This window comes from Cuculus canorus, chromosome 29 (assembly GCF_017976375.1).
Source record: "Cuculus canorus isolate bCucCan1 chromosome 29, bCucCan1.pri, whole genome shotgun sequence".
NCBI lineage: Eukaryota > Metazoa > Chordata > Aves > Cuculiformes > Cuculidae > Cuculus > Cuculus canorus.
The window spans coordinates 1,999,806-2,023,088 of record NC_071429.1 but is presented as its reverse complement, the minus strand read 5'-3'; the positions used below and the strand labels follow the sequence as shown (position 1 = coordinate 2,023,088).

Sequence of the window (23,283 nt, the reverse complement as noted above, 5' to 3'; positions counted from 1 at the left end):
TCACGTCCATCCAAGGCGAGGCTAACGCCGATTGGCCGAGGCGCGAGCGGTGGGCGGGGCTTAGGGCCGGGTCTCGCGAGCCGCTCCCCTCCCTCGGCAGCGCCTTGGCGGTCACCGGCGGGGATCGGCCGCCTCGTCCCGCCCCGCCTCGTCCCGCCCCGCCGCCGCCGCCGCTGCCGCCGCCCGGGCTCGGCCCCCCCCCACCCCTCACACCGCCCCCCGGCCCCCCCCACCATGAGCGGTAAGGGGAGAGAGAAATGGGGGCTGAGAGAAAAAAAAAGAGAGAGAGAGAGAGAGAGAGAGAGAGAGAGAGGGAGAGAGAGAGGAGGCGGTGGCGGAGTCGGAGGGGCCTCGAGCGGCTCCGCCCCGGGCCGGGCCTCGGCGGGGCCGGGAGATGGCGGGGGGGAACGGGCGGGGGAGGGACCCGGGGGAGGGGACGGGAGGGAGAGGGGCGGGGGGACCCGGGGGAGGGAGCGGAGGGAAGAGGGGAGACCCTGGGAATGGGGAGGGAGTTGGGAATGGGGGGGGAAACGCGAGGATGGGGGGGAGGGGGAAGAGGGGAGACTCCGGGAATATGGGGGGGAAAGGGAGGAGACTCTGGGAATAGGGAGGAATTGGGGGGGGAAGAGGGGAGATCCCCGGGAATATGGGGGGAATTAGGGGGGGGAAAGGGAGGAGACTCTGGGAATAGGGAGGAATTGGGGGGGGGAAGAGGGGAGACCCCGGGAATATGGGAGGAATTGGGGGGGGGGAAGAGGGGAGACTCTGGGGTTAGGGAGGAATTGGGGGGGGAAGAGGGTAGGCGCCGGGTATAGGGGGGGCAACACGGGAATTGGGAGGGAATGGGAGAGACCCCGGGAATGGAGGGAGGGGGGGCGGGGAGGAACGCGGGAATTAAGGGGGGAAGATGGGGGGAAAACATGGGAATTGAGGAGGGAATGATGATGGGGAGATGAGGAAGAACCCGGGAATGGGGTGAGCAGGAATGGGGGGAGAAACACGGGATATGGGGGGAATGAGAGAGACCCCGGGAATGGGGGGAGCGGAAATAGGGGAGGAAACACGGGGAGCACCGGGGGGGAATGGGGGAGCCCGCGGGGATGGGGTGCGGGGCGGAGAGCGTGGGACTTAAGGAAGCAGGAATAGGAGGGGCAGGAATGGGGGGAGGGAGACCCCGCGAACTGAGGGAGCAGAGATTGGGGGGGCAGGAAGGGCTGGGGGGGGGGAGAAGGGAAGTGGGAATTGGAGGGAGCACCGATGGGGAGGGGTGTGAGAGAGGATCCAAGGGATCAGGGAGGGGGAGATAGGATGGGGGACCCCCTGGGAAACAGGGGGGGTGGATGTTAATGGGGGAGGTGAAAATGAGGGAGGGGGGAGATGGGGGAGACCTCAGGATTCGGAGGGAGCACCGAGGGGGTGTGAATGGTGGAGGGGGGGAGATGGGATGGGGGAGAGCCTGGTAACTGGAGGAGGGGAAGGCAGGAAATAGGGGGGAGATGGGATGGGGGAGAGCCTGGTAACTGGAGGAGGGGAAGGCAGGAAATAGGGAGGAGATGGGATGGAGGAGCCCCCAGAAATCGGGGAGGGGGATAGGAAACAGGGATGGGGGGGGGCTCTGGGAATCGAGGGGAGGCAGGAATCCGGGGAGCAGAAGGGAGATGGGGTGGGATGAGGAAGCCTCTGGGTATCGGGGAGGGGGGGCAGGGGGAATCGGGGGGTGCACCAGAGGGAGCGGGGATGGAGGGCAGGTTAGATGGGATGGGGGAAAGCCCTGGGAATCTGGGGGGGGGGACGGGGATGGGACCGATGAAGGGAGGGAGGATGCTAAAGAATCGAGGGGAGGGGGCACCGAGGAGGGGAAGGATCCCGAGGGATCAGGCATGGGGGGGAGGCCCCGGGAACTGAAGGAAGCACTGAGGGGTTGGGGGAGTGAGGGAGGATCCCGAGATCTTGGGAGGGGAGAGGGGGAGACGCTTCCCCCTCCTCCCAGCTCACCAAGGAAGGGCAGGGGCGTGAGGGGAGAGTGTTTTGGGGCGGTTCAGGGAAGCCTTAGTGGGAACTAGAGGGGAGAAAACAGGAGCAGAGGGAGCTGTGGGGAAGGAGGGGGTGTTTTGCGGAAGGAGGGAGTGCAGGGAAGCCGTGGTGGGGGCTGGAGGTGACCCTGGTGAGAGGGGGCTGGAGATTTGGGTCCCTGAGACTGGGGCAAAAGGAGGCATTTTTGTGAAGCAGAGCCCAGACTGGGAAGCAGGGCGGGCAGGATCCAGAGCAGGGAATCCCGTGGGCAGGGCAGGGAGGGAAGGGCCAGGGCAGGACAGGGTCCAGGGAGTGTCCCGGGCAGGCAGGGAGGAGCTGGGGCCTGGAGCAGGGCTGGGGCCTCCTCCTGTCCCGCTGCCAGCTCCCCTTTGGCAGCTCCCTCTGCTTCCCAGCCCCTTTGCGCCAGCACTGGAGCAGCACAGGGTCCCCGCCAACTCTTCCCAGCCCTCCTGCCTGCAATTCCCATGTGTCCACGCACTCCTGTTCTCCCTTTCCTGCCCAGCAATGTCTTTAATTCCTGCTGTTGTTTCCCACCCTGCACAGACCAAGAGAGCTCCGAGGAGATGTCAACAGTGAAGCCCGAGAAGGGCGACAGAGATGCCAGCGGTAACAGCAGCCCGAGCGCTGAGGAGGCCCAGGTAAGTGCAGGGAACAGAAACAGCCCTGAGCCGGTGGCCTCACGGCTCCACTTGTCCTGGGGAACTCGTCGTCCCTGTGGCAAAGTCCAGGGCCAGGCTGAGATGTTTGTTTGGCCCAGCCGAGCGTTACACTGGCTCCTGTCCCCAGAGAGAGGAAGAGAAGAGCTTGAGTGAGCGTCGGCAGGGATTGTGACATTGCCAAACCTTCTGGAGTGCCGATCCGCAGTGCCTTTCCCTCCACCCCCAGCTTCACACGGATCAGAAACACAGCCGATGCCCCTGCTCCCAACAAACACCCGGCCCAAACTGGCCTGGTTCCAGTCCAGGGTGTCCAGAGACAGCTTCATAGAATCCTGGAATGGTTTGGGTTGGAAGGGACCTCAAAGCCCATCCAGTCCCACCCCTGTCATGGACAGGGACATCTCCCACTGGATCAGGGGCTCCAAGCCCCATCCAACCTGGCCTGGAACCCCTCCAGGGATGGGGCGGCCCCCACTGCTCTGGGCAGCCTGGGCCAGGGCCTCCCTACCCTCACAGGAGAACATTTCTTCCTGAGATCTCATCTCAATCTTCCCTCTTTCAGCTCAAAAACTTTCCCCCTCATCCTCTCCCTGCCCTCCCTGATCAAAAGCCCCTCCCCAGCTTTTCTGGAGCCCCCTTCAGTCCTGGAAGCTGCTCTAAGGTTTCCCCGGAGCCTTCTCTTCTCCAGGCTGAACAACCCAAACTCTCTCAGCCTGTCCTGATAGCAGAAGGGTTCCTGCCTTTGGATCATCTCTGTGGCCTCCTCTGGGCTCGCTCCAACACATAGATCCATGTCCTTCTCACATTAGGGATTCCGGAACTGGACACAGGGCTCCAAATGGGGTCTCCGGAGAGCAGATTAGAGGGGGAACTTCCCTGAAATTGTTCTCCTGTCCACTTTGGGCCGGAGGAGATTCCTCTCCTTGCCTTTTCCACCCAGACTCCCTCCCCTTTCCTCCATGTGGGTTTGGTCTGTCCCGACCTGACAGCCCTGTGTCTGGCAGTTGTATTTTTCCGGCTGTGGGTGGGTTTTCTCAGGAAGGAGTGTTTATCTTTTCCAAGCGTGCTCCTCCCTGCTTTCTCTTTTAGTTTTTTTAATTCCCCTTTTATTTTTTTCCCTTTTTGGCCTGCCCACCGTGCCGCCTCCTGCTTCCTTAACTCCTCCTCTCCTTCCCAGGAGTCGCAGCCTTCCCCGCTGGCTCTGCTGGCAGCCACCTGCAGCAGGATTGAGTCTCCCAATGAGAATTCCAACAGCTCCCAAGGCCAGCAAGGTGGGAGCGGCAGTGAGCTGGATCTTACAGCTCAGATCACCCAGTCTTCCAACGGCTGGCAAATCATTTCCACCGGCTCCACCACACCTACCACTTCCAAGGAACAAGGCAGCAACGGCAATAATGGCAACAATGGCGGAGATACCTCCAAAAGCCGTTCTGTGAGCACAGGACAGTACGTGGTGACGACCGCTTCCAACCTGCAGAACCAGCAGGTGCTGACGAGTTTGCCGGGAGTTATCCCGAATATCCAGTACCAGGTCATTCCCCAATTCCAAACCATCGACGGGCAGCAGCTCCAGTTTGCCACCACCCCTACTCAAGTCAACGTGCAACAGGATGCCTCTGGGCAGCTCCAGATCATCCCTGGCACAAACCAGCAGATCATAACGAGCCGAGCGGGAACAAGTAACCTCATCGCCATGCCGAACCTGCTGCAGCAGGCTGTCCCCATCCAAGGCGTGGGCTTGGCCAACAATTCCCTGTCTGGGCAAACCCAGTACGTGGCCAACGTCCCCGTGGCTCTCAACGGCAACATCACCTTGCTGCCCGTCAACAGCGTGGCTGCCAGCTTGGCTCCCACCTCCCAAACCACCACCTTGAGCAGCTCCGGCTCTCCAGATAGCAGCTCCCAAACAGCCACCTCAGGCACGGCCACCAGTTCCACCACCACGGCCACATCTCAGGCCAGTTCTGGAGCCTTTTTTACCAACGCCAACAGCTTCTCCACCACCACCACCACCAGTAATGTGGGCGTCATGAATTTTTCCACCGGCGTGACGGTGGGAACCAACTCCCAGGCGCAAACACCCCAAAGACCCAGCAGCGAACAGAGCTCGGACTCTCTGCAAAGCCAAGTTTCTGGGGTGGCTTTGCAGTCGGGGCAGCAGAAGGAGGGGGATCAGAGCCAGCAGTCGCAGCAACAGCAGATCCTGATCCAACCTCAACTGGTCCAAGGTGGGCAGACGATCCAAGCCCTCCAAACCACCCCTCTCTCTGGCCAGTCCTTTGCCACTCAAGCCATCTCTCAAGACACCTTGCAGAACCTGCAGCTCCAAGCTGTCCCGAACTCCGGGCCCATCATTATCCGAACGCCCACGGTGGGTCCCAACGGGCAGGTGAGCTGGCAAACCATCCAGCTCCAAAACCTTCAGGTTCAAAACCCCCAGGCCCAGACAATCACCTTGGCCCCCATGCAAGGAGTTTCCTTGGGGCAAACGGGCAGCACCAGCACCACGCTCACCCCCATCGCCTCCCTCCCCAGCGGCACCGTCACCGTTAACGCCACCCAGCTCTCCTCCGTGCCAGGCCTCCAGACTATTAATCTCAGTGCCTTGGGAGCGTCTGGGATCCAGGTCCATCAGCTGCAAGGGCTGCCACTGGCCATAGCGAACACCGCCGGTAAGTTCTTTTCATCTCCATTCCTTTCGATAACCGGGCAGAGGAAATCGAAGGCAAAACCATGTTGCCTGGCCGGTTCCATGCGCCTGGCTGGGCACGGTGGGGTTTGGAGCGCCGGCACATCCGTGCCAGAGCTGGAGCTGGGGGTGTGCAATGCCAAACAGAGTTGGCAAGCGGGCCATTGCTCATGCTGGCCCTCAGAAGTAAGCGTAAAACCTCTGATAATGACCAGAAGATGCTGGAACTCATTTTGGGGAGTTTCTGATCTAAATAAATCTCTTGGGTGGCTGGTGGCGTGAAAAGAAACGGTGGAGGGGCTGGTGAATGGAGAAGGAGCAGGATGAGAGGAGAGGCAGGGGCAGAGGGGGACGTTGAGGGTAAAGCAGGGTTGTGTGCGAGGCCACTGTCCCGACCCAACAGCTGCTTTGGGGGTCTTGGGTTGGGATTAGGGAGTGGAGCCCAATGCAGCTCAGCTCCGGGGCTGCAGGAGCCCAGCAAGAAAGAGTCAGGGCCTGATAAAACTGAAATCCCTTGCCCTCCCCCTAGAAAACAAACAAACAGCCCTGGGGAATTTCCTTGCAGGAGCGGAAGAACAGGCTCTTGAAGTGTATATTTAGCCTGAAGTTGGGTGCTGGCGTGGGACGCTGTGATCTCATCCTGCCCAAGATGGGCCCACGCTCATGGCTGGCACTGAGCTCCCTGCTCAGCTCCCTCCTGGATCAGCCCCGTCACCTCCCAAAGGCTCCCACCACCCTCGGGGGATACACAGACACTGGGTGTGAGCTTGAAGTTGCTTAGTTTACCCTTGGAAACACTGTCCTGCCTGTCCGAGGGGAGCGTAGGCTCTAGTGGCGAAAGAAATCGGTGCGGAAAAGGAGCTCTGCTCACTTTTCCAGTGTTTTTCCTTTGTGTTTTTGTGCTGGCTCCAGCTGAAAACGCAGGCACTCGATTTAGTCACAGCTGAGGCGCAGCAAAAAAAACTGTTGCTCAATCCGACTCGTGCTTCCTTCTCGCGAGAGGAGGCGGTGGTGGCGGTTGCTCTCCCCGGGGGTTGTTTTGCAGCAGTATTTTGGGCTGTTGCTACAGCAGCTCGGCTTGCAGGCAGCCGCCTGTTTATTACAGACTGCGCCGATGTTTGGATTAGCCTGATCCTTGGATTTCCCGGGGTGAAGAGACCTGCTTGAGCAGAGGTTTTCACCCAGAGGGGAGCTGGTGGTGCCTTGCCTCCTCTAGACTTGGGAATGTAGGTGGTGGAGGGTCCCTTCCACCGTTGCCTTCCTGGATTTGGTGGGATCCCTGCATCCCCGCCGTCCAGGCGTGTTTTGAAGGTGGCGTAGAAGCACATGGACAACTCCTGGTTCCTGTATTTGTGCCTGGCTCTGCCCTTGGAGGTGGGGCAGGGAGGGACACTCCAGAGACCACCCATCAAACGCTCTGTCTCACGCTAGGGAGCCGCCTTCTCCTCCTTCTCCTCCTCTTTTTTTTTTTAGCTCAGCAGCATGTTTAGCTCCTGTTCCACGCTTGACCAACACCATCCAATTGCGGCTGCGCGGAGAACCGCAGCTCAGGGCTTTGCTGGGAGGATGTGACGTTCAGGCGATGCTTTGATGTCGTTCGTTTTGAAAAACCAGAGCAGGGTTCAGGTTTCAAAGGGGTTGTGGGGACCCACTGAGACCCCCAGCTCCCTGGGGCTGTAACTTAGGCTTCTGGGATGGGATCGGAAGCTTCCTTGCACCCATCTGTTTGATTGGTGTGGTTTAACTCGAGGCTGGAGGAGTTTTTTCTCCAGCTGGGTCTGTTTGTCCCCGTGGCCACCTGCAAAGAGCCCTGCTCTGGTGGGTGCTGAGCCCCTCATGGACCTCAGAGCAGCTGCATCGGCTTTGTCTGCGCTGTGGCCTCGTAGCTGAGCCGTCCTAGGTTGCTGCGGCTGTGGATCCGAGCTCTCTGCTATTGATTTAAGGAAGCGATTCATCACCAACACTGTTTCTTGTCGCAGTCACCAAACTTTTCCCACACAGAGCTTCGCTTTCGGTTCTCCTGGCACCACGTATGCTGGACCTTTCTGTGCTCGCTTTCTGCTCCAGGCTAAGAACTGGGGAGGGGTTTCTGGTGGCAGAAAAAGCTCCTAAGCTTCTGAGGGAGGCGAATGGACCATCAAACCTCCCCCAGGTTGGTTGGGGAGGGGAGACAGGCAGCTGGTCTTCCCGGTCGTAGCTTTTGCTACGTATTCGAAGGTGATGAAGAGAGCGGGGTGCATGGTGAGGGGCTTGGGGACCCAAGCCTGCAGCCAGCCGCCCTCGCTGGACTGCAGCTGCCGTGTTTTCCACTGCTCCCAGCAAATCCAAGAGCTTGACTTGGCTTCCTTCGAGGCCAACAGCTGCTCCGGCATCCCAGCTTGGCTGGGGAAGCAGGGATCTCCTCTCCCGCACCATGCTTGTAGGCAGGGGGGTTCCTCCGGGCTGTGGCTTTTGGTGCCCTTTGAGATTTTGGCTTTTCCATTTCCTTTCTTGCAGGTGAAAGGCAGGGGACTGGAACTGGGTGGGCTTTGAGGTCCTTTCTAACCCCAAACATTGCTTGATTGTATGATTCTATGAATTTCTGGGGTTGGGAACAGCTGGTCTGTAGGAACAAGGTTTTGATCTCATGGCGTGGTTCTGACTCTTGGTAAGAGAAAGCTTGAGAGAGGAGATTCTGCTGCCCCTTTACTCCTCTCTGCTGAGACCCTCACCTGGAACCCTGTGTTCAGTTCTGGAGTCCTCAGCACAGGGAGGACGTGGAGCTGTTGGAGCGAGTGCAGAGGAGGCCACAGAGGTGACCTGAGGGCTGGGGGACCTCCTGTACAAGGACAGACTGAGAGAGTTTGGGTTGTTCAGCCTGGAGAAGAGAAGCCTCCAGGGAGACCTTAGAGCAGCTTCCAGTGCTGAAAGGGGCTCCAGGAAAGCTGGGGAGGGGCTCTGGATCAGGGAGTGCAGAGAGAGGACAAGAGGGAGCGGTTTTGAGCTGAAAGAGGGGAGATTGAGATAAGGTCTTAGGCAGAAATGTTTTGCTGTGAGGGTGGGGAGGCCCTGGCCCAGGTTGCCCAGAGCAGTGGGGGCTGCCCCATCCCTGGAGGGGTTCGAGGCCAGGTTGGATGGGGCTTGGAGCCCCTGATCCAGTGGGAGGTGTCCCTGCCCATGGCAGGGGGTGGGACTGGATGGGCTTTGAGGTCCCTTCCAACCCAAAGCAAGGAGGGACACGACCTCCATGGAGGAAATGACACTAGAAAAGGACTTGGAAAATCAGCTTTTCGGTGCTGGGCTTAACTCACCCTGGGTTTGTATTCTCGAGATGGTTTGCAGGCTGCAGCCTCCTCCTTGGCGGTGAATTAGCCCTGGTGGCCAAGACATGAGGAGGGATGTGACTGTACCAGGCTGGTATGTGGGCAAACAGGCCTTGGATCCAGCTCCGCTCCAAGGGCAAGCAACCACGGAGCCAGGGAGGAGATTTTCCTCGGCAGGTGTCACCCCAAAACCCTGCATGGGATGTGGGTGCCTCTGCAATGAAGGGAGGCGGTTTTGGGGGCTGTTCTGGGGGGGGGGGGGGGTGGTCCTAAGCCCTCAAGCAGTATATGTCAGCCAGGAAAGTGACCTGCGTGAGGCCCCGAAGCCTTGTGGCGAGTGGGGTGAGGGCCGTTTCAAGAAGTTTGCGCCACCCAGGTTTCTCTTCCCCTTTTAAGCGAGGAGAGGGGCCCTTTTTTAGCTCTGTGTTCATGTGGTTTTGCCATCAAAGGGGTTCTGTCCTCACATCCCTGTCCTTGGCAGAGCCTTGCTGCTTCCAGCTCCGTCCCTTGGAGACAGGAGAGCCCTGCCTGGCTGAAATGTGGTGGGTAAACTGGTGTCGCTGGGGCAGCTCTGGAGTTAAAGTCCTCAGTGGAGGGTTCTGGTTTTGGGCATGCTAAAGAGTGTTTTATTCCAGGGGGTGGATGGAGCTGGGAGATGCCCTAAAATACTGGTGGAATTGGGGAGATGCCCCAGAATGCTGGTGGGACTAGGGAGGTGCCCCTGCCCCAGGGTGTTTTGGCAGGGTGATCTCTCTTTCTAGGCTCATGGATGTAGCAAGGAGATCCTTCTGAAAGGAAAACAAAGCCTCCGTGGGGGAAGTAACCCTTTGGAATCTGTTTTGGGAATGCATCCCCAGCTCACTGGACTTTGTTCTTACAGGGCTCTTCCCAGCATCAGGGCATTGACACAAAGACCTGATTGTTTCCTCTTCTCTGTTTTTAAGGGAAGCTTTGTAGCAGGGCGGTGATGAGGCATCCACATGGCATCGTCCTCCTAGGGGAGGGGAAAATGGGAATCAAAACCCGGGCCAGCAAGCCCTGACAGGATCTTTCCTTGACGCGCTGTCATTGTTTGGTTCGTTCCGCCCATGCCGTCACGTCAGAAAACAATCATGTTGTGAAATTTCCTCCTCTAAACTCTAGCTGGGCTGGACTTTAAATTCCCTCCCGGCTTCCTGGAATGGCGCACCCTCTGCTGGGTGGAAAGCTGGCTGCAAGGCCAGACCCAAAGGGTGGTGGTGAATGGAATTCAATCCAGTGGGAGGCCAGTCCTAAGTGGCTCAGAGTTGGATCCAGTTCTGTTCTGTGTCTTTATCGATGATCTGGATGAGGGGATCGAGTGCTCCCGCAGTCACTTTGTGGATGACTCTAAACTGCTCAGGAGTGTTGAGCTACTGGAGGGCAGGTAGGCTCTGCAGAGGGATCGGGCCAGGCTGGATCCATGGGCTGAGACCAGCGGGATGGGGTTCAACCAGGCTCGGTGCTGAGTCCTGCACTTGGGTCACACCAACCCCAGGCAGCTCCAGGCTTGGGGAAGAGCGGCTGGAACGCTGCCCGGAGGAGAAGGGCCTGGAGGTGTTGGTCAACAGTGGCTGAACATGAGCCAGCGGTGGCCAAGGAGGCCACCAGCACGTGGCTTGGATCAGCCCTGGGATGGCCACAGGAGCAGGGAAGGGATTGTCTCCCTGGACTCGTGCAAAGAGGCCACACCTCGAATCCTGGGTTTAGTTTTGGGCCCCTCACTCCAAGAAAGACCTTGAGGGGCTGGAGCACATCCGGAGAAGGGAACAGAGCTGCGAAAGAGTCTGGAGAACAGAGTTTCTGGGAGCAGCTGAGGGACCTGGGAGGACTTGTTGTGGAGAAAAGGAGACTGAGGGGGACCTCATCGCTCTCTGCAGCTCTCGGAAAGGAGATTGGAGCAAGGTGGGTGCTGGTCCCTTCTCCCAGGTGACAGATGATAGGACGACAGGAAATGGCTTCTCCACCAGGGGAGGTTTAGACTGTATATTGGGAAATATTCGGTCATGGAGAGGGTTCTCAGGCCCTGGCAGAGGCTGTCCAGGGCAGTGGTGAAGTCCTCATCCCTGGAGGGGTTTAAAAGCCGGGTGGATGAGGTGTTCAGGGATGGCTCATTCGTGGACAGGGACAGTTGGACTCCATCTCAGAGGTCTTTTCCAACCAAGTGATTCTATGATTCCTTGACCTCTCTCCTTGGCCTAACAGAGAGTACTTTACTGAAGGAGTTCCACAAATCCCACAAGATCTTGGGCTCTGCTTGTGAAAAGGCTGTGATCCTGCTCTAGAGGCTTTGTTATTGCAGGGGGGCTTTGTCCTGGTGTGGTTGCACTGTGGGTCTGGGGCTTTGTGGGGAAGCCCTGCTCCTCCTATTGCTCGAGGCCGGAGTGGGACTGGTTGGGTGCTGTGCACCTGTTAAGTTTCCTTGCTCCGCTCCGAACTGTCTCGCTGGGCCCTAATCTTCCCGTTCCATTTATCTGTGCTGCCCTCAGCCCCACCAGCCACCTCCAAGCGAGGTTATCGCTGCTCCGCAGGAGCCGGAGCCTGGAACAGGGGTGGTTTCAATGTGGCTGCTTTCCAAAGCATCAGATCTTGGGGCACCGTTTTCCCCCTCAGAGCAGCTCAGGTCATCCAGGCATCTCCACATCCCAATGCAGGACTTTAAGGTTTGATGCCGTGAGCAATGTGGGCACCAATTCCCCATCTTTGTAAAAGGGAGGAATTAAAAACAACGGAATTTGAGGCTCAGGATCAGCCTCTGTCCTTGGCTGCAGTGGAGAAGAGGAAAACAGAGGGTCAGGTGCTGCAAGAAGGGATTTCCTCAGCTTCTGGTTGTGCTCCAGGCACTTGGAATGGGCATGGGATCACCCTTTCCCATCCCATGGGGGCATTTTGCTCCTGTGCTCCTCACCTCTCCTCAGGGATTTCTCTTTTTAACTCATCTGAGGTCTTTTGGTGCGGTTTGGTTGGGTCAGCTTATGCTCCAGGTTGAAGGTGCTTGGGCTGCTGTGATGGCCACTTCTGGTGCTCCCTGGAGGTGTTGAAGGCCAGGTTGGATGGACTTGGAGCCCCCTGATCCATTGGAAGGTGTCTGTGCCCATGGGAGGGAATTGGAACTGGATGGGCTTTGAGGTCCCTTCCAACCCAAACCAGTCAGTGATTTGGAAAGGGTTTTGCTGCTGCTGGGTTTTGCTCCCTTTTCTTTCAGTCTTCACCCTTCCTCTCCCCTCTTCCCTCTGCGTCTGGAAACTGAGGCGGCTTTGTGGTGCCTGCCCGCTCCACGTGAGGATGGCTCAACTCCCCTTTTCCTCTCCCAACGCTGCTGCTGCAGAATTTGCACGACAGGGTTGCTTTCTTTTCCACATCTTCCCTAAAGACGAGCATCGAGCCTGTTGCCCTTTTCCAGAGGTCAGCTGGGGTGGGTCTAAATCCGCTCCTCTCTCCAATCTAAAGGGCATTTCTCACCTCAGTTTGGTTTGCTAAATAAGACAACCAAACCCAGGCCTTTTCTTTCTTGACGAGCAGCTGGAAGGCAAGAAACACCTTGCCTGGAGAGAAGTCAAGCCAAGACTTGGGTGCTTTGGCCTTTTTAGTGTCAGCCCAGCAAACACCAACCCCTCTTCTGGGGGGTCTTGGAGGCCGGAATCCCCATCCCTTGCCAGCGGAGCAGGGGCTGCTCCTGGCAAAGGATACAGGAGCCGAGCGCAACTCCCGTTCCCTGTCCTCCCAGCTTTTTCCAAGGATTAACGCGCCCTCCTTGCTCTAATAATGTATTTTTTCAGGATTTGAATGGGGGCCGGGCAGCCTCCACCAAAGCTTTTGTTTTAGGATTAATTTCTATTAGTGGAGATAATAAATATCAATTATCCAGCTGGATTCTCTCCGCCAAGCTTTCCCCTGAAAGTAGTATTCCGGAGACTTTGGCCCGTCCCAATATGTGAAGAACAAAGTGTGTATGTATAGGATCCATATTCCCTTGCCCTATTTTATTTATACCTTAATTAGATGCGAGCCATAGATTACCAGAAGGAGGATTTGGGTTTCTTTCCCCCTCCGAATGTCGTGCCAACAGACTATGAAATGCTGCGTAGGCTTTTGCATGTTGGAATATTGAAGCCATTCCAAGACATCGGGGCTGGATTCTCCCCCCCGCCCCCCAAGCGCATTTTGGGGAGTGAGCGCGTGTCTTCTTCCTTTTCACAGTCTCTCTCCCAGCCGCTGCAGATGCGATGGGGAAATCTCTGAGCTGTAGCTGTAACGCAAGCTGTCGTCGTTGGTTTAGAAAGCTTAAGCCCACCCCCCTCCCTGGTTCTCTCTGTGCTGGTTTTAGACTGTAAACAGATGTCGCAAGAGCTGAGGAGGGGATTTGTCCTAGAATTGCTAGACTGCTGGGAGCACAGAAATGTTGCTGACGAGGTATGGGAGGGCTCGCCTAAGAATCCAAAGGGGCTTTAGGGGCAACAAACGATTTCCCTCCTCCTGCCCTTGCAGTCAAAGAGCCAGACCTGGTGTAGTCGCTGTGGCTCGATGTGATGGTGTTCCTCTCTACGCTGGTGTGTCTGCGTGAGACAACCATCACTGTTGGGATTTGGTCGTGGGCTGCATCCAAAGCAGTGGGACCAGAGCGTGAGGGAGGAGATTCTGCCCCTCTGCTCTGCTCTAGTGAGACCCCACCTGGAGCGCTGTGTCCAGTTCTGGAGTCGCCAGCACTGCAGTGTTGTGTCCTACAGGTCAGTCTGGTTTGAATCTGGTTTTTGTTGGTGGAGGAGAAGCTTCACGTGAGCCAGCAAAGCGCGCTCGCAGCCCACAGAGCCAACTGTGTCCTGGGCTACATCCAAAGCAGTGGGACCAGCAGGGCAAGGGAGGGGATTCTGCCCCTCTGCTCTGGCAAGACCCTGCCTGGAGCCTGTATCCAATCTTGGAGTCCTGAGCACAGGAAGGATATGGAGCTGTTGGAGTGAGTCCAGAGGAAGCCACAGAGATGATCCGAGGGCTGGAGCACCTCCTGTACGAGGACAGGCTGAGAGTTGGGGTTGTTCAGCCTGGAGAAGAGAAGGCTCCAGGGAGACCTTAGAGCAGCTTCCAGGACTGAAAGGGTCTCCAGGAAAGCTGGGGAGGGGCTTTTGATCAGGGAGTGCGGGGAGAGGATGAGAAGGAACAGTTTTGAGCTGTAAGAGGGAGATTGAGATGAGATCTTAGGAAGAAATTCTTCCTGATGAGGGTGGGGAGCCCCTGGCCCAGGTTGCCCAGAGCAGTGGGGGCTGCCCCATCCCTGGAGGGGTTCCAGGCCAGGTTGGATGGGGCTTGGAGCCCCTGATCCAGTGGGAGGTGTCCCTGCCCCTGGCAGGGGGTGGAGCAGAACTGGGTGGGCTTTAAGGTCCCTTCCAACCCAAACCATTCCAGGATTCTGTGATTAATGCCACTTTCACATAAGAGCCCCATCTTGGGGGTAGACTGCTCAGTGTGTGCCAGTTGCAGGTGTTACATGCAGCATCTTTTGACTGTGGTTCAGCCAAGCATTTCTGCATGCCCTGCTGTGGACCATCTGCAGGGATGTAGGGTCTTCAGGGCCAGCACCAGGCTTTAACACACGATGCTGGGGTGCAGACATGTGTGCGCAACCCCTCACTGGATCACAGACGACATCCCAGGTTTTGCATCTGCCTCTGTAGATCAACCGGCCCTGGCGGCCCTGGCGTGATGTAAGTAGAGACGAGGGGAGTGAATGAGTCAGGCTTTGTTTCCTTGATTGCAACCCTTCTGGTTGTTGATGCTCTGGGCATCTCTGTCCTTGATGACAAAGGGCTTGCCCAGTGCTGCCCTCTCCCAGGAAATCTGGATCCCTGTGGACTTGGTGGGTAGAGCAGCCAACCCTAATTCCAGGCCTCCCTGTTTGACCCTAACTGGGAGATCGAAGCTCCTACCGATGGAAGATTGAAACTGGAGCTGTTCTGAAGAAACCCAGACATGGAACGTGCCTGAGCTGTGCACGAAGATACCCCACCGGCCCCAGAGGTCCTTAGCGATGCCACAGCAGAGCTGTCAGGGCTCTGTTTAGGTGGGGTTTGTCCACCGTAGCTCCTCCACTGAGCTCTGCCAGGGCGCCACTGACCCCTGCTGGTAACAGCCCAAGAAGGGCTGCCTGAAACCCTTCTTCTCTCCCCCCTCGCTGCCCGAACCCCTTCCTCAATCCCCCTCTGGCGCTCTGCAGTTGTGAAACTCCCTCCTGGTGTGCAACTGATGGACCTCAAAGCCCATCCAGACCCACCCCCTGCCATGGGCAGGAACACCTCCCACCATCCAACCTGGCCTTGAACCCCTCCAGGGATGAGGCAGCCACCACTGCTCTGGGCAACCTGGGCCAGGGCGTCATCTCCCTCATGGTGAATTTCTTCCTAATATCTAAGTTAAATCTTCCCCCTTCCAACTTAAAGCTGTTCCCCCTCGTTCTATCACTCTATCCCCTTGTAAAAAGCCCCTCCCCAGCTTTCCTGGAGCTCCTTTCTGTCCTGGAAGCTGCTCAAAGATCTCCCCGGAACCTTCTCTTCTCCAGGCTGAACAACCCCAACTCTCTCGGCCTGTCCTCTTATCAGAGGTGCTTCAGCTCTTGCATCATCTCCGTAGCTTCCTCTGGACTCACTCCAACAGTTCTTCTTATGTTGGGGATTCCAGAACTGGACATGAGAATCCAGGTGTCTATTGGTAGGAAATTGGTAGGAAAAGGTGAATTTTGGCGTCACATCCCAGTCCACAGCCAGCCAAGGCTCTGACGGAAGCGCCTCGGCTCTAAATCTGCTATTAAACCTATTGGCATCTGTTAATTGCAGCTGAAAAGCGATTACTCAGCCTTGCCGGCTCTGCTCCCACTCCAGCTTTTCAGCCTGGAAATAATCAAGCAGTGGAGCTTGAAGGGATATAAAACACTTGAGAAAGCATGGATGGGGTGATTGGAGAAGTGATTAGATGACGGCGTAATCGTAGAACAATAAAACAGCAATGAAAACTGATCAGCTTAAAAACTTCCTAGCCTACAGCTGATGTTTGTCCGCGTTCGGGAACTTGGCAGCGCTGCTCTGCGGTTCCGACAGCTTTTTGAATTGGGAATTGCTCCTTGGGAAAGGGAGGGACTGTGCTCTACAATGATTTTTCAGCTTTATATATCTCTCTGCCTTTGTGTAATCGCAGTAATTAACCAACGAGCGCATGCGATAACATCTTGGCTGATGGATGCTGTGGAAGACTCCGCTCCTCCAGCCCATCTTTATTTATCCCTGCCATTTTTGGGATTGATTGGCAGGAGGGGTTGCATCTGTTTTGTAGCTTTGGAGCCATCCAACTGCTCCTGCATTGTTGCTTTCATCAGCTTTAAGCTGGAGAGATGTTTGACAAGAAAAAAATTGCTTCTTTCAGCCCAAAAAAGCAAGGAGGGAAAAGGGACTTGTGGGATTTGGGGAAGCCCAGCTTTCCCTCAGTGATGTTTTCTCACTGACACCGATTCCAGCTGCCCAGTTTACATTTTTTTCCTGTTTTCAGTGCTGGAATGGTTGCAGGTGGCTTGGGAGTGACAGAGGGAGGCTGCTTTTCCCAAGAGCCATGGCTCTCACCTCTCCTCTGGACGAACTCAGAGGGCATGGACCAAACCCCCTACTTTGGGGATGCAGTGGAGGGCAGCGAGTGCTCGATGTGGGGTTGCCAGGGCTCAAAAACACAGGGAGGCATGGAAAGCTGAGGGAAAAGGCTGGAATTAATAACCTCCTTGGGTTCAATCGAGCTGAGACCCTCGCAGCTTTGCATCTTGTGGGGAAAAGTCTTGGGAAAGGCCCTCTCGCTTTCCTCCTGCAGCTCCTGGCTTTGCTGACCGAGAGCTCGCAGTAACCTGTGGTTTCTTCCAGGCGAGCACAGTGCTCAGCTGGGTCTTCACGGCGCAAGCGGAGATGGGCTGGGAGATGAGAACACAGCTGTAGAGGAAGGAGAGACCAGCCTGGACTCCCAGCCCCGGGAAGGACGGAAAGTGCGGAGAGAAGCGTGTACCTGTCCCTACTGCAAAGACAGCGAGGGGAGGTAAGGCTGCGAATCCGGCAGTGCTGGGCTGCCCGAGCAACCTCTGAACCCCCAGGAGCAGACAGAAAGCCCCAAAGTGCTTTATTTGGCCCCATTCTCCGTCCCTCCTGTCAGCTGGAGCTTTTCGTAGAATCATAGAATCATTGAGGCTGGAAAAGAACAGAGTCCAACCACCACCCCAACCCCACTGTGACTGAACCCTGTCTGCAATTGCCACGGCCACATGAGTTTTGAACCCCCCGAGGGATGGGGACTCCACCACCACCCTGGACAGCCTCTGCCAGGGCCTGAGAACCCCTTCCGTGACCAAATATTTCCCAATATCCAATCTAAGCCACCCCTGGTGCAACTTGAGGCCATTTCCTCTCATTCTATCATCTGTCACTTGGGAGAAGAGCCCAACACCCACCTGGCTCCAACCTCCTTTCCAGGAGCTGCAGGGAGCAATGAGGTCTCCTCTCAGCCTCCTTTTCTCCACACCAAACCCTTCCAGGTCCCTCAGCCTCTCCCAGACCCCCTGTTCTCCAGCCCCTTCCCCAGCTCTGTTCCCTTCTCCAGATGCGCTCCAGCCCCTCGAGGTCTTTCTTGGAGTGAGGTCCCCAAAACTGAGCCCAGGATTAGAGGTGTGGCCTCATTGCATGAGTCCAGGGGGACGATCCCTTCCGTGCTGCTGTGGCCACCCCAGGGCTGATCCAAGCCAGGTGCTGGTGGCCTCCTTGGCCACCTGGGCCACCACTGGCTCATGTTCAGCTGCTGTTGACCAGCACCCTAGGTCCTTTTCTGCTGAGCAGCTTTCCAGCCGCATTTCCCCAAGCCTGGAGCTGCTTGAGGTTGGTGTGACCCAAATGCAGGGCCTGGCCCTTGGCTTTCTTGAATCTCTGTTTTAACTCTCTCCCTCGGATTCTTTCAGGAGCTCTGGGGATCCAGGTAAAAAAAAGCAACACATCTGCCACATCCCAGGCTGCGGGAAGGTGTATGGCAAAACCTCCCACCTCCGGGCTCACCTGCGGTGGCACACCGGAGAGCGACCCTTCGTCTGCTCCTGGACCCTCTGCGGGAAGCGTTTCACCCGGAGCGATGAGCTGCAGCGGCACAAGCGCACACACACAGGTAGGGCCCGGAATGCTGCTTCCCACGGGATCTGTCACCTTTTTGCCAACCTGAGGTGGGGCAGGAAGCGGCCCAGCCTGTCTGTGACCCTTGGGGCCTACTGGAAAGTTCCAGGGAGAACTTAGAGCAGCTCATGGGGTGGTTTTGAGAATGATTAAGAGAGGGGATTCTGCCCCTCTGCTCCTCTATGGTGAGACCCTCACCTGAAGCACTGCATCTGGTTCTGGAGTCCTCAGCACAGGAAGGACATGGAGCTGTTGGAGCGAGTCTAGAGGAGGCCACGGAGATGATCCAAGGGCTGGAGAACCTCCTGTACAAGGACAGGCTGAGAGAGTTTGGGTTGTTCAGACTGGAGAAGAGAAGGCTGTGGGGAGACCTTAGAGCAGCTTCCAACACTGAAAGGGTCTCCAGGAAAGCTGGGGAGAGGCTTTTGATCAGGGAGTGCAGGGAGAGGATGAGAGGGAACAGTTTTGAGCTGAAAGAGGGGAGATTGAGGTGAGATCTTAGGAAGAAATGTTCTCCTGTGAGGTGGGGAGGCCCTGGCCCAGCTTGCTCAGAGCAGTGGTGGCTGCCCCATCCCTGGGGGGGTTCAAGACCGGATTGGATGGGGCTTGGAGAACCTTTTGTGGTGTCCCTGCCCATGGCAGGGGTTGGAACTGGATGGGCTTTGAGGTCCCTTCCAACCCAGCCCATTCTGGGATTCTCTGACCCCTCTGTCCCTCCCTTCATCCAGGGGAGAAGAAATTCGCCTGCCCCGAGTGCCCCAAACGCTTCATGCGGAGCGACCACCTCTCCAAACACATCAAGACCCACCAGAACAAGAAGGGAGGCACTGCCAACAGTGTGGCCATGAACGTCTCTGCCGTCCCCATGGACACCGGGGCCTTGGCAGAGGGGAACGGCGGGGCCACCCCTTCGGCTCTCATCGCTACCAACATGGTGGCCATGGAAGCCATCTGCCCGGAGGGCATCGCCCGCTTGGCCAGCAGCGGCATCAACGTCATGCAAGTGGCCGACCTCCAATCCATCAACATCAGCGGCAACGGCTTCTGAGGGCGAAACGGCCACGCAGGCACCGGCTGGCGAACGCAGCGATGCCGGGCAGCGACGGAGCCAAGAGGCGAGTGGAGACGAAGCCGGGGAGCGGATTTTTCACCACGAGGACAACGTCTTTTGTCGTCCTCCAGCACTAAAACCCAGCTCCTTCTTTCCTGGGATCGCAGCCTTCCGTTGAGCTCTCCGACCTCCGGGGTCCGGCGACCACACACGAAGGCCAGAGCTATATGTATATTTTTTTTTTCATTTCGGCTTGACTTTATTATTATTATTATTTTCCAGCCCCTTTTTCTCCCTCCCTGAGATCCATCTGCCCCCTCCATAGCCTTCAACGCCAACATGCCTTGGTTAAAAAAAAAAAACAAAACCCATACGATCTTTGAAATAACTTTTTAGCAAAAAAAAAAAAACAACAAAAAGCCAACAAAACCAAAAAAAAACCACCAAAAACACAAAAAAAAAAACACAAAAAAAAAGAGAGGAAAAAAAAAAGAACAGATTCTATATTATTATTATATATATAAAAATATAAAATGTGTTCGTTTGAGAGAGGAGAGGTTTTGCTGCGACCATGGCTTGGTCTCTTTGATGCCTTATCTCGGAGCAGGGTGGATCGGATCCTCCGGAGCCGATCGTGCGTTTTATAGCGGATCCCGAGTGGGGAAAAAGAGAGGAAGCAAAACCCACCACCTCCCTCCCCCTGGGTCAGTTTTGTCCGCTTTTGCTTTTAGTTTTTTTTTTTAATTACGTTGTAATTATTTGGGTGAGGTTTATGCTTTTTGCCCTCCTTCCAGCTTTTTTGTCCCCCCTCGCCCTGGACTTTGCTGAGCTTTCCTTTTCCAGCGCGGATCCCTTTTCCAATCCCCGCTCCACAGGGGCTGAGCGGTGGGGCCGGCGCAGAATCTGCACGGTGCAGCGCTGCCTGTGGGTTCACTTGGACCCAGCACAGGGGGGAGAGGGTCCTCAGGGAGATTTTTTACCCGTTGTTGGGTTTAAGAAGAAGAATCTGGAAAACTCAGCGTCTCTGGAGCAGGACAAGCAGGAAACGGCACTTTCCCAGCCCTGAAGAGGTCCTAGCAGTGAGGGTGAAGCATTGGAGGGGACACGGAGCCCCCAGCACCTCCCGAGGCACCTGGAGGCAGCTCCCTGGGCTTCTTCCAGACAAAAGCAGGTTGGAAATGGTGATAATCCAGGGAAAACCCTTTTGGTTTTCCACAAACTGGCTTTTTCTGCCCCGGGAGGACGAAGCTGGCTCAGTCCCCTTCCGTTCTTCCTCCCACACCCTCCTCTTCCTGCTCCATCCAGACAAAGGAGCCGAGGGGGATGGATTTCATCTCAGGGTGCCACAAAGTACATGGAGCGGCATGATTCCATCCTGGAATCCTGGCTGTGGATCCCAGTTCCCCCTTGAAGGCTGCAGGGAGCCCTGGGGGGAAATCCCTTCGTGCTTCCGAGCGGAAAGATTGCTGTGAGAGGAGCTCTGAGTGGGAGAGGAGAGCTGAGAGCGGCAACGTTGCTCCTGGGAACGACCTTGGGAAGCAAAATCCAAGCCCGGTTCGGAACTGGGAAGGATCCAGTCCCAGTTCAGAGATGGGAAGGGTTCAAACTCAGTTGGGAGCTGGGAAGGATCCAGTCCCAATTCAGAGATGGGAAGGGTTCAAACTCAGTTGGGAGCTGGGAAGGATCCAGTCCCAGTTCAGAGATGGGAAGGGTTCAAACTCAGTTGGGAGCTGGGAAGGATCCAGTCCCAGTTCACAGATGTGAAGGGCCCAAGCCCAGTTCGGTGCTGGGAAGGGTCTGATCCTCGTTGGGAGCTGGGAATGTTGTTGAGCTCACGTTAGTGGTTTGGAGAGGCAGGGGTGGCCGGGAGCATCCTGGTCTCGCTGGGTCACACTCCCAGGGTTGAATTCCCCACCGCTGTCCTGCCCAGTCCCCGAGACGCCTCCTCCCACCCTGGGCTGCGACTACTGGGAATGAGCTGATGGTTTCCTCCGTTGGGCTGGAAAACTCCGGTTCCTCTGGACTGGAGTTGAACCCAGGGCTCCCAGGGTGGCATTTCCCACGGAACCCCAAGCTCCCCCATGCTTGGACATTCCTGCAGATGCCTCCTTCCACCTTGGCCGTTGGCAGAGCTGGGGGGACTACTAGGAATGACCTGTTGGTTGCCCAAATCCTTGTGTTAGGCTGGAAAACTTCAACTCCTCTGGACTTGAGTTAAACCCAACGCTCCCAGGATCGAATTCCCCAACAAACCCCAACTTCCGCACCGAACCCCAAGCTCTTCCATGCTCTGATGCTTCCCGGGAGCCAGGAAACCCCGAAATCCACCCCAGCCCAAATGTGAAATGAAAATAGGGGTTTTTTTTCCTTGTTTTTTTTTAATTAAAGCAGCCGGAAGAAGCTGTGCCGGGAAGGGCCGGGAGCGCGGTGCCGCCTCCGGCCGGGCTCTCTCTGCTCACTCTCTCTCTCTTCTCTCGATTATATATTTTTGCATTTGTATATTTTTATAATAGGAAACTTTAACGCCTTTGTATTTTAATAATCGGTGAAGCACTATGAGCTCCCCAGCGTCGGCTCCGTCTCCTTCCCCCTCCCTCAAGACTGGAAGTTACAGAGAATTGGTAGGAAAAAAAAAAACCACCCAGGAATTTTGGTTAATTTAATGGATAGATTTGCTTTTTTACCCCATTGCTGAGCGCCCATCCCCATCTCCCCCTTTGCCCAACGGGAATCAAATGCCAAACCCCGAATCCCAACCCTCAACGTGGGGGTTTTGGGGTGTCCGGGCTCTGCTCGGGGGAGCACTGGGGTGTCCTTGTCCCCTCCACCCCCCTCAATATTCCCCATGATCTCTAAAGGAGCTTAATTTTCCTATGGAAACACGGCTGGGAAGGAGAGAAGGGGGGGTTGGGATGGAGCCGGGGGGGGGGGAGTCACCCCAATATTTTGGGGGGGTCAGTGGATTTGGGGGGGGGCGATGCCACCAGGGAGGGGGCAGCTAGATCCATTCATCCCCATCCCAACCCCGTGGACCCCCCCGAGCCCCCCCCGAACCCAACATACGTGCCTTGATAAGGGGGTGAGGGGCTCACGATGACCCCCCTGCTCCCCTCCCACCCCCCCAAAGTGGTCATGGGGGGGAAATTTGGGGGGGGGGGGCTCCCAAAAAACATCTCCCACCTTTAAATCCCACGGGATCTATGCGGGGCAGGGGGGTCCCCCCAGGATCCACACACCCCCCCCCACTGGCAATAATTCCCCCCATCAGGACTGTGTTGTACATTGATTTTTTGGGGGGGGTTCTTGGTTTTTAAGAATCTGGTGGCTGATGTTCTAACACCCAAAATGTGGGGGTTTGGGGGGGTCATTAGGGGGTTTTTTTTTGTGCCCCCCCCCCTCCAAAAAGTGCTATTTTTTTGTACAAAAGGACTTAGATGATGATGTTTAGGGGTTTTTTGGGGGCTCCTTTGTAAAACGGGGAATGACGATTTCTGGTTTTTGTAATAAACACGAGTCGCTGGCGTTGGCTGGAAACGTGCGGGGGGCTTCGATTCGGGGGGGACACGGAGGGTTGGGGGGGGGGAAACTGAGGGCCAGAGGGGAAACTGAGGCACGGGACAAGGTGGGTGATGTGAGGGGAGGGGGGAAACTGAGGCAGGGGGTGAGATTTGAATGGTGCGGGGGGGGAATTTGGGGGTACGGGGGGGAGGTCAGTCCTAGGTGGGGAAACTGAGGCACAGGACAAGGTGGGGGCTGCGAGGGGAGGGGGGAACCGAGGCAGGCAGTGCGATGTGGGGGCTGCGACCGTGCCGGGGGCGGTTGGGTGCTGGGGGGGGGGGGCACCCGTCCCTCTCTCCTCCCTGCTGCGGGGGCAGTGCCTTCCTCCTCCTTCTCCCCCCCCAAACCTCCGGGCAGCGCCCCCGCACGCATCCTGCGCTGCTGCCCGGCTGGAGGCTCCCATGGGGCTCCCAGGTGGGGCTGGGCCCCCCCCAGCCTTAGGGGGACCCGGGGGGGTCATGGGCGGGGGTCTGGGGACTCAGGGGGTTTTGGGGACCCATGGGGGGGTTGGGGACCCATGGGGTGGGTGCTGGGACCCATGGAGAGGGGGGCTGAGGACCCATGGGGAGGCCCTGGGGACCCTAGGGGTGGGTATTGGGACCCCCCCACTTTAAGGGAGGGGAAAAGGGGGTGAGGACCCATGGGGGGGGCTGCTGCCCACCCCCCAATTTAAGGTGTAGGGACCCATAAGGGGGAACTGGGGACCCATAGTAGGAGCTGGGGACCCGGGGGGGGGCTATGGGGTGCTGGAGGGACAGGATTGGGGGGGGGATCCATGAGGGGGGGCCCTGGGGACCCA

The 23,283-nt window shown here is 57.0% G+C and overlaps 1 protein-coding gene across 4 annotated transcripts; it reads left to right on the top strand.

The window, feature by feature from the left end:
* Positions 1 to 212: 212 nt before the first annotated feature.
* Positions 213 to 21,865, top strand: SP1 (Sp1 transcription factor). 4 transcript variants are annotated; one of them, XM_054051643.1, is made up of 6 exons: positions 213 to 241; positions 2,578 to 2,672; positions 3,871 to 5,365; positions 16,592 to 16,760; positions 17,671 to 17,870; positions 18,604 to 21,865. In XM_054051643.1, exons 1-6 carry the CDS (start codon positions 235 to 237, stop codon positions 18,921 to 18,923), a joined length of 2,286 nt encoding a protein of 761 aa, XP_053907618.1. In that variant the 5' UTR covers positions 213 to 234; the 3' UTR covers positions 18,924 to 21,865. The 4 variants fall into 4 exon arrangements, with proteins under 4 accessions (XP_053907618.1, XP_053907619.1, XP_053907620.1 ...); XM_054051644.1 differs by lacking the exon at positions 213 to 241 and adding an exon at positions 917 to 975; XM_054051645.1 differs by lacking the exon at positions 213 to 241 and adding an exon at positions 1,033 to 1,038.
* The last annotated feature ends 1,418 nt before the right edge of the window (positions 21,866 to 23,283 follow it).

What these genes read in the sequence shown, in the direction of transcription:
- SP1 (XM_054051641.1), top strand. Translation starts at nt 2,499, where the DNA reads ATGTGTCCACGCACTCCTGTTCTCCCTTTCCTGCCCAGCAATGTCTTT. An exon ending in CGAGCGCTGAGGAGGCCCAG is followed by an intron (nt 2,673 to 3,870) that starts GTAAGTGCAGGG and finishes TCTCCTTCCCAG; the next exon opens with GAGTCGCAGCCTTCCCCGCT. An exon ending in GGCCATAGCGAACACCGCCG is followed by an intron (nt 5,366 to 16,591) that starts GTAAGTTCTTTT and finishes GGTTTCTTCCAG; the next exon opens with GCGAGCACAGTGCTCAGCTG.